Genomic DNA, 10,373 nt, shown 5'->3' with positions numbered 1-10,373 from the left:
GCTGACTAGATGGCCTGCTTCTAAAGCAGCTATATGTTAAGGTTTAAGACAGCTCATAAACTGAAACTGAAAGGGCCAGTGTTTAAAAAACACCTCCTAGAAACTGATCCACACATCTTAAAGACATATTGTACCATTTTACACACATGCATACATATAATCAACTGTAGTATGTCCACCGAGACATGACTACAACTTAAAACAACCTAAAACTGTAAAAACAAAAATAAAAGAAGAAAAACTCAACGTCAACACATTAAGATTGACGAGAGAAAAATGAAAAATAAGCAACGATCTGGACTTTTGATATCAGCAGAGATCGTTCCGAATGCATTAAACCATTTATATTTCAGATCTTCTCATAATTTAATAAAGTTATTTCTCACTCCAACACGTGTCCTTCAGGCTTATGCCCCATAAACAGAATACAACACAAATTCTTTGCGCTATTGGAAAAAAACCTTTTCAAATAATCAAGTAGTAGATGTTGTATACTTTCAGATTTTCAACACAATTAATGCATCAAATCACTGTCACTGATTCCCGATCCAAATATCTGATAAACATCAAAAAAAAGTTTATCTGAACACTTTCTATCAACTATTGCTGATGTGAAAGGGTTTTAACTTTAAATTGTCTGATATGAGATCAGGTCAAGTCTGAATTGAAACTAAAGTAAACAAAGATTTTACTTTAGTGTCAGCTCTGATAACAAAGTAAACAAACATGGAGTGGGTGAGTGAGATAAACACTAGCTTTTGTTATCTAAACACACAGAAATGCGTTTAGAGCAGGGCGCCTACTGATCAGGTTGGTGATTTGACGATGATTTCATTACAGTAGATTTAGCATTTTTTTGTTTTTAACTCCTACACATGGGCTTATTTTTTCAATATGGCCATCCACAATAATACTAGACCTTTGTACAGCCTTTGTGATTGGTATTCCTATTACTGCAGCCATGGCATGAGCTGAAAAATAAGAAATCATGATACAGTATTTTTTAAAAATACTGTATATTGTGACAAAATGTGGTCCTATGTCCTATGCTTGCACCTTCCACTGATGCAGGCCAGGGGGCGCCCTTTCCCCTGTTTTCTCTAGGCTCCTTCACTTAAACCAAACACATCCCCACAAGGGATGAATAAAGCCGACTGTTGTCTACATCCCAGTGGTGTGCTGTGAAGACAGATAAGTTCTTTCAACTGACATAGTTAATTTATTAAAACAGCTTTTTTTCCTGTGAACTTTAGTGCTCAGTTTCCTAAACCATGAAACTTTTTTACTGCTTTCATTTGAAACTAAACATAATTCTTGTCTGAGAAAAGTCACAGACACCTGATAAAAGCATAAATTATTTGGTTTATTAAATAACCAATAATTGTTTATCAAATCATTTATCGAATGATAAGAGTGTCCTAGCTGGTTGGGATCAGGATCAGGATAGTGTTTTTTTGATTTAAATTTTTTTTATGAAAGTTGTTACATTTACAGAAAACTACAGTCAAAACTGAAATATATGAGAATTTAGAGATCACTTTATAAAACTTCGCAGTTACTTTAAGTGATCATCACTAATCCATATGACAGTCCACACTTGTGCACACAAGACAAAGAAATATGACAGTGCAATACTTTTCTGCTTGTTATTTAAATATTTTTCTGTGTAGCTTTGTTTGTGTCACTGTGTGCATATCTATGTTGTGTTTTTAACCATCGTCCGTATGCCATCCATCCATCCATCCATCCATCCTCATCCGCTTTGTCCGGGGCCGGGTCGCGGGGGCAGCAGCCTAAGCAAAGAGGCCCAGACCTCCCTCTCCCCAGCCACCTCCTCCAGCTTATCCGGGGGAATACCAAGGCGTTCCCAGGCCAGCCGAGAGATATAATCTCTCCAGCGTGTCCTGGGTCTGCCCCGGGGCCTCCTCCTGGTGGGACATGCCTGGAACACCTCACCCAGGAGGCGCCCAGGGGGCATCCTTGTCAGATGCCCGAACCACCTCAGCTGGCTCCTTTCGATGTGGAGCAGCAGCTGCTCTACTCTGAGCCCCTCCCGGATGGCCGAACTTCTCACCCTATCTCTAAGGGAGAGGCCAGCCACCCTTCGGAGGAAGCTCATTTCTGCCGCTTGTATCCGCGATCTCGTTCTTTCGGTCACTACCCACAGCTCGTGGCCATAGGTGAGGGTAGGGACGTAGATCGACCGGTAAATTGAGAGCTTTGCTTTTACACTCAGCTCCCTCTTCACCACGACGGACCGGTGCAGCGTCCGCATTACTGCAGCTGCAGCCCCAATCCGTCTGTCGATCTCCGGCTCCCTTCTCCCATCACTCGCGAACAAGACCCCGAGATACTTGAACTCCTCCACTTGGGGCAGGAACTCATCCCCGACCCGGAGTGGGCACTCCACCCTTTTCCGGCTGAGAACCATGCCCTCAGATTTGGAGGTGCTGATCCTCATTCCCGCTGCTTCACACTCGGCTGCGAACCGTTCCAGTGCGAGCTGGAGGCCCTCACCCGATGAAGCCAACAGAACCACATCATCTGCAAAAATCAGAGATGAGATTCTGAGGCCACCAAAGCGAAAGCCCTCCGCCACTTGGCTGCGCCTAGAAATCCTGTCCATAAAAATTATGAACAGAACCGGTGACAAAGGGCAGCCCTGGCGGAGCCCATCACCCACCGGGAACGAGTCCGACTTATTGCCGGCAATGCGAACCAAGCTCTTGCAACGGTTGTATAGGGATCGAATGGCCCGTAGCAATGGGCCAGACACCCCATATTCCCGCAACACCTCCCACAGGACACCCCGAGGGACACGGTCGAATGCCTTCTCCAAGTCCACAAAACACATGTAGACTGGTTGGGCAAACTCCCATGCACCCTCAAGTATCCTGGAGAGGATAAAGAGCTGGTCCAGTGTTCCGCGACCAGGACGGAAACCGCATTGTTCCTCCTGTATCCGAGGTTCGACTAACGGACGAACTCTCCTTTCCAGCACCCTGGCATAGACTTTCCCAGGGAGGCTGAGGAGTGTGATCCCCCTGTAGTTGGAACACACCCTCCGGTCCCCTTTCTTAAAGATGGGGACCACCACCCCGGTCTGCCAGTCCACAGGTACTGCCCCTGATCTCCACGCAACATTGCAGAGGCGTGTCAACCAGGACAGCCCTACAACGTCCAAAGCCTTCAGGAACTCGGGGAAGACCTCATCAACACCAGGGGCTCTGCCACCAAGGAGTTGTTTAACTGCCTCAGTGACCTCGCCCCCGGAAATTGGCGGGTCATTCCCCTCATCCCCAGACTCTGCTTCCTCCTCGGAAGACGTGTCAGTGGGATTAAGGAGGTCCTCGAAGTATTCTTTCCACCGCCTGACAATTTTCTCAGTCAAAGTCAGCAGCGCTCCGCCAGCACTATACACAGTGCAGGTAGAGCACCGCTTTCCCCTCCTGAGACGTCTGACGGTTTGCCAGAATCTCTTCGAGGCAGTCCGAAAGTCTTTTTCCATGGCCTCTCCGAACTCCTCCCACACCCGAGTTTTTGCTTCAGCCACTGCCCGAGCCGCATTCCGCTTGGCCTGTCGATACCTGTCGGCTGCCTCCGGAGTCCCACAGGCTAACCAAGCCCGATAGGACTCCTTCTTCAGCCTAGTGGCTCCCTTCACCTCTGGTGTCCACCATTTGGTTCGGGGATTACCACCACGGCAGGCACCAACCACCTTGCGGCCACAGCTCAATGCAGCAGCTTCGGCAATGGAGACGCTGAACATGGTCCATTCGGACTCAATGTCCCCAGTCTCCCTCGGAATGCTGTTGAAGCTCTGCCGGAGGTGTGCGTTGAAGATCTCGCGGACTGGGGCCTCTGCTAGACGTTCCCAGCACACCCTCACTACGCGTTTAGGTGCACCAGGTCTGTCCAGCGTCTTCCCCCGCCACCTGATCCAACTCACCACCAGGTGGTGATCAGTTGACATATGATCACCACCTGGTGATCGTCCGTATGCTTAACTGGAAATATCATCTGCATTGTCATTAAGTGTTATCTTAGTGTAGTCAATTCTGCACTGCATCTGTAAGGTCTCCATGAACACTCTACATGCACAGCGGCTCAGAGTTTAAAGAAATGTGTTTCAGTTGAGGGAACGTGATGAAGGTTTGTAACATACGCTCATATTCTTCTCAACAGTCTGATGTGTTTCAGCTTTTGAAGAAGAGTTTCTTTTTTCCTTTTGTGTAAAACATTCAGTATCACTTAAACAATCAGAATCCCTGATTTGTGGTGTTTTTATTGTAGATCAAAATATAAAAAGCAGCTTTAACAAAGTGTGAATCCAAGAAAAAATAAGCAAAACTGTAGAAAACTAAGAGGCCTTTGCATCCGTTCAGCATGTTCACTTTTTACTTGGTCTTAAGTGTCTATTGAAATATATATCATAGCTCTAAATAATACATAATAATAGTTCATAATGATCATGTAATACTCAGTGGAATTTATTTGTTCCTTTTTCCATGGTAAACATGCTAATGTACAAAATAAGACATGTGAGGCCATTAGGAGTGAAGAGACCCTGAAAATTGAACACTATCATAAAAATTATTGCTAATTATTTAATGAGAATAATCACTGTTTACTCCCAACACCTCTGTAAGATTTAAATATAATATAAATATATGTTTTAAAGTTTCAGACTCAGTTTGTATTTTTTATTTCATATGAAAAACAGTTTGAGAAGAAACTGAATTACAAATGTAAACCACAGAAAATATTCACAACATATTTAGTATGAATACAACTTACAACTTTCAAAAGATTTTCATTGGGGTGCTTCATAAGAATTGTTGCAGTATAGAAAGAACAAGTTTTGGTTTCTAATGTAAGATTAATCCATATGAAAAACATCTCAGTTGTATTCAGACAGACCACACAGATCATTTCCTAAAGTTTTTAAGGTAATAAGGCTATTTTCTGTCATAAAATTCCATGTGTGATATATTTTCTTTCTTTCTTTGTAACAAATAAGAAACTTGCTTGATTTAACGAATTGTTGAAGCCTGGGAGCTTTAGAGGTGAAAATGTGTCAGGGTGATAAGACGGGGAAGTACTTTTATGTCACAAAGGAGATTGTTGCCTCACTGATTGGTTCAGTTTGTCCATTTCCCATCAAAACCTTGTGATAAGATTTGCTGACCAATTTATCAGAGGTGGGGCTCCAAACATGGAAACGATAAACGTTTTCAGTCAATCCTCAGGAGTGTTTCAAAGGACTTTTACCCACCATGAGATGATGTAAAATTATGTAGAATTTTGTGTTGTAGTTATAACAGGAATGATTTTGCTTTGACACCAGGAGCAGACACAAGTTCATGTGAGGTTTGTGTCAGGAAAGAAAAACCAGAATAAAATCCTAATAAAGAAAGAAGCCTGCATCTAACACAACAGCCTCTCTGCACACGCTCAGGCTGATACTAAGAACACAAAACTGATTATATGTCAGCAGCGCCTGAATTTTAAACAAGCATGAAATTAGGCAAGAGGCAAGTGTAATCAACTATTACAAATAAAATATCAAATATAAACATTTATAACAAAGAACCTTCATATGGTGTGTTTCTAAATATGCCTTAAGCAAATTATTCATTAGAATGTGGCTTTAAACCCTGATAGCATGTTGATGGAAGACTGAGATGAGGCTGATCACTGCTGAAAACGTGCACTGAAAGAGCTGAAAAGAGTTTGACAAAAACATATCAACGTAAACAAAACATCTTGAGGGTTATATATCAAACAAATCTTGGTGCTAAGAAGTCTCAATAGGAGCACCTAAATTAATTAGATACTTATCTTGGAACTTTAGAGTAAAATCTGCATAAAAACTTTTTAAAAATCTGCTGTTTTTCATAATTAAAGACATCTTAAAAACTGAGTAGATTTCAAATTCAATTAGTAATTTACACAATGACATGATGACAGAAAAAACAAATTATATACATAGATTTTTTTTTAAAAAAAAACAGGAAATATCGTTGCTTCCTCTTCTGGAAGCTGAAATATTATTTATGAAATGTTTTTTGTATTTTAAATGATCATAAAATATTTTAATTAAAAATCATGACTATATTCTTTAAGACTGAACAGCCACTGGAAAGTCATGGAAGAACATGTCTTCATAGCAAAAGATAACTATTTCATACAAGAACATTACAGACCTGAAGATTAAAGCTAGGGAAAACAAACATTGAATGGCATTTTTAAATGCTTTGTTAGACAGTAGAGCCAGTTAATAGTCAGCAGAAATCATAAACTTGAGCCGACTGTATATGTGGTTAATCATGCAGAAGGTTAGAGTCCTTAATCACACACAGCCCTGTGATGACTCGGTCTCTTTATAGCTTCCTGTGAAAGTGAAACAGGTTAGCAGTAGAAGCTCTCAGCCAGCTTCCTCATTCTTTTATTACAACATGGTTGTGGTGGTGGGGAGGGGGCTGCTTTGGCTCTAAACATACATGCGTCCGGTTCATCACCCATATTTGGCTCATTTACAGGTTGCTGCTCTCTGCTGGTCCCTTTAATCTTATTTTTGTCAAGGTTTGGATGGAAAAGTTTATAATAAATAGCTTTAAGTATTAGACCGAGGACGTAAACTGCAACAACACAGGCAGCTGTGATTAAAGCGTGCATGGGCTCTATCACAAAATCAGGAGGATCTGTGCTCATCTTCCAGCACCACACAGCACAGAGGATGCAAATATCAGTCAGTATATACCCGTGATAGAGCGCAGTCCTGTACCGCGTCTTCCCCTCCACCACACTAAACCAGTTAAAATACCAAATGAGGCCAACAGTGGCTCGATAAAGCCATTCTCCACAAGGACTTTCCATGAACTCTGTCTTGGATCGCCAAGCGAAGAAGAATAAAACCAGCCAAGAGCAGATGAAGTGGGCGAAGATGAAGCAGGGCAGCACGGAGGCGAAAAGAGCGAGAGCAGTGAGACGGGAAGAGATGAGAACCAGGTTCCAGGTGAAGTAGATGACTGATGAGGTTATTTGCTGCTTCTTCTTGTCAGGCAGGAAAGAGCGCAGCGAGCGATGGTAGGCCGTCACAGTGAAGGCAATAGCTGAAGCTGAACCAACAGCCTTCAACACTGAAGGGAACAAGAGACAGTGTCAGAACCAGCAAGATGCAAATGACAAACACTGAAAAAGTGGTTCATTCCAAATAAAAATCTATCAAATTTGGATATGTCTACTCAGAATCAGCAGACTTTAGTATATTTAATGAACAATTTTAATTTTTAATTTTCTGAGATACTGGATGTGCGGTGCACATCAAAACAAAGAGCAGCTGCCTGGATTGGGCAATAATGAAGATTTGCCTGCTGCAGGAAGCTGAAGCAGGATGAGGAGTGACACTTTGAACTTAACCTTGACTCTGATTGTGACAGACAGACTCTGACAGATTATCTATGATTTATTTGACCTTTATGGACTTGCCACATGGAAGACGGAAGAAAGAGGACAACATATGTGCAGGAAGTGAAAGTTGATATATGTATTTTAAATATTTTAATTGTCACGTCTCCTATGAATTTGGATAATGTAAAAAATTATTATGTATAATAGACTAATAATTAGAGGCTAATGTAGGAGCCGTGAATATGTTTTAGAATGAAGGCAAAATTATTTGATTGATCTATACTTTTTGATAGTTATTCCTGATCAGTAACTGTGACATTCGTTACCAATTCTTTGTAATTGTGTTGTAATTTTTTTGGGGTCTGGAGAGGGGATAGACAATGTTCCTATCTGGAGTTGCTCACAGTGACAGGTGGCGCTCAGGGGTGGATATATTCGTATCTCCTCTGGCTTGGTGACTTTCCATTGCGGTTTTCCAAAGTGGATGAGAGGGTTGCTTCCCTGTGCCTTCAGTTCAGGGAACAGGTGCTGACTGTTGCCACATGTGTCAAATAACAGTTCAGTGTACCTGACAATCTTGGAGTGTCTGGGCTGGTTGCTGAAAGTACGCTGGTCGGGAACTCTCTTGTCCTACTGGGGAACTTGAATGTTCACACAAGCAACGACATGAAATTAAAATCTGTAGAAGTGTTACTGGAAGGATCGACCGGTTCAACTTAGCACCATGTGCTGAAATCTCAGGTTGGCTATTGATTTTATAATCATGTCATCACATGGGACACACTAACATCATTACTCTAGTCCAAACGTCTTCTCGCCCGCCTTCTTTGAGCCACTCAGCTTCCGCTTTGCACAGTTTAATCTGTGCTCTGTGTCACTCTCCCTTTCAGATTCTTTTTCATGCAATCCAGCTCCTCCCCTCATCCACCTCAGACACCTCAGCCAGACCTCTATGCAAGCCTCTGTCTTCACCATCATCACCATCCCTGTCCTAAATCCTATAACTGCTGAGACCCAGTTCTGCCATGAGGGGTCATTGGAGTCTAATTACCAAATCCGTTAATTTCTCTATCTCAAAAAATCCTGTTAAATTCTTCCAAGAGATCTCGCCTTATTGAATTTACCCTTAAAGAATTGATATTCCTATAGGTGTTTCTACTTCAGGACCTCAGCATTCACTTAAATCATTAAGAACACAGTGACTCTCACTGTTTTCTCAAACATACCAGACTATACATGAATGAAAAAACTCCTGCACCTGCCATGTTTAAAAACATGGGTTCAGCTCAGTGAATTCAGTCCATTCTAAATGTGAAATTTTTTTGACAGATTTCAAAAATACATTTTTGTGTAAAAATGTAAAACTGCACCTGTCACAGGATCCAGGTGGCCCGTCTGCAGAATGATGGTGAGCATGAGCATGAGCTGAGGGGCGCTCTCTGAAAATGTCTCTATGATCCGTAACATGCTTAGATCGTGGGTCAAGGACACGGTAATGTCCTCAGTCTTAGGTTTCTGTTCTCCTGGCGTAAGGGCACCTTTCTCAGGGTCAGGGAGCCTATTGTACATGCTTTGTACTGCCATTTCCAGGACTCCTGCATGCCTGAGAAACAGAAAAATATGAAGCATAACCAGTCAGACCGAATCCTCCTTCTAGCTACACTGAGACTAATTTCTCTGGAACCATTCTTGTGAGCCAGCAGGTATTCATTGCGTGAAAAGGAGCAAATGAAACCAGTTTACCCACTTCTGATGAAGGAAATAAAATGTGTCCTCAGTTTATCTTCTGAAACCAAGGAAACAGCTTGTGTTTCTAACATTCTCATGTTCACAACAGTTGATTTAAACACAGAAATATTGCAAAAAAAAATTGTGAATGAAACAGATGATATAATGTGTAGATTACTTAATGCAGCAGACTGATGCTTGCTGGAGTTACTGTATATACTATGTGCACCACTGTAGTGGAGTACAGTTCAGCTGCACAACACTTAATGGTTCAGCTTGTGTTTCCTATGAATTACTCTACAAAAAACTGCACCTGTCTAGAAACAGGCAAATAAATTTAAGCTTCCCACACAAGCCTCAGCCTTTACACACATTATTATTGTTTTAATACTACCTGACGTAAACTCCGAGCTGACAAACGTGCAGAACCATGAGCTGCCTCTGGGTAGGCAGGCCTTCAACCTTTGTCTTCATCTTAAACTGGTCATAGCTGTACCAAAGCCAGCTGTAAGCCTGAGCCAGCAGTGTTGACCCCACAAGTAGCAGCAGCAGAACACCGAGGCAGGCGTATGCCTTTTCTTGGTAGAAGATAACAGCGGCCCATATATCCAGTCCTATGTCAGTCAGAAACAAGGGCAGGCCCACGCAAGTGATGAGAAAATCCCAGCAGGAGTATTTAGACTCACCCTGAGTGTCTGACATGTTCTCTGTCCCACTGCCTGCTTCTAACACAGCTGCATCTTATAACTGACAGCTGATTACAACTCACATATAACCTGTGAATGACTGACAGTGAGAACCAAACTTTGGTTTTAAAAAAAACCTCCTAGAAACTGATCCACCCATTTTTTTTCAGTAGCGTCTTAAAGATGTATCGGCATATTCCATACATGTAGACTCCTCCTACTGAAAGGTTTCCCTTTAACAATGCTGTGATATTTCCATTGAAAAATCAGTAGAACTTGTAAAAAAAAAAAAAAAAAAGATCTGCAACTGATCACAGTCAGAGAGTTTTAACACAACTTATCTGTTATAAATATTATTATGTTCACATTTAATAGAAATGCATTTAAATGCAAAATAAATGTTTAGATTTGAAAGTGCTGTACTTGTACTTTAATTGCAAAAGCCTGCAAGTATTGGCCCATTTTTTTAAAGGAAGTTGACCAAAATTGCAAATAAAATCACGTCTGTGAAGATTCTCAGTCATCCAGGTCATCATAGTCAAAGGA

The 10,373-nt window shown here is 41.8% G+C and overlaps 1 protein-coding gene across 1 annotated transcript; it reads right to left on the bottom strand.

Annotated features, from left to right (window-relative positions):
* Nucleotides 1–6,411: 6,411 nt before the first annotated feature.
* On the bottom strand, nucleotides 6,412–9,843 carry LOC146609399 (XK-related protein 8-like). Its single transcript, XM_085346713.1, has 3 exons — nucleotides 9,536–9,843; nucleotides 8,784–9,016; nucleotides 6,412–7,142 (listed from the first exon to the last, which is right to left on the bottom strand). The coding sequence occupies exons 1-3, from the start codon at nucleotides 9,841–9,843 to the stop codon at nucleotides 6,412–6,414; spliced, it is 1,272 nt and encodes a 423-aa protein (XP_085202839.1).
* Between the last annotated feature and the right edge of the window lie 530 nt (nucleotides 9,844–10,373).

Source organism: Diplotaxodon limnothrissa, linkage group LG22 (assembly GCF_057381915.1).
Source record: "Diplotaxodon limnothrissa isolate DT_005_m linkage group LG22, D_limnothrissa_male_GT1.1, whole genome shotgun sequence".
Lineage (NCBI taxonomy): Eukaryota > Metazoa > Chordata > Actinopteri > Cichliformes > Cichlidae > Diplotaxodon > Diplotaxodon limnothrissa.
This window is presented reverse-complemented; position numbering and strand designations above follow the sequence as displayed.

Coding starts and splice junctions, on each gene's coding strand:
- LOC146609399 (XM_085346713.1), bottom strand. CDS start 9,843: ATGTCAGACACTCAGGGTGAGTCTAAATACTCCTGCTGGGATTTTCTC. Junction 9,017..9,535: donor CAGCTCGGAGTTTACGTCAG/GTAGTATTAAAA, acceptor TCTGTTTCTCAG/GCATGCAGGAGTCCTGGAAA. Junction 7,143..8,783: donor CCACCTGGATCCTGTGACAG/GTGCAGTTTTAC, acceptor TGTTCCCTTCAG/TGTTGAAGGCTGTTGGTTCA.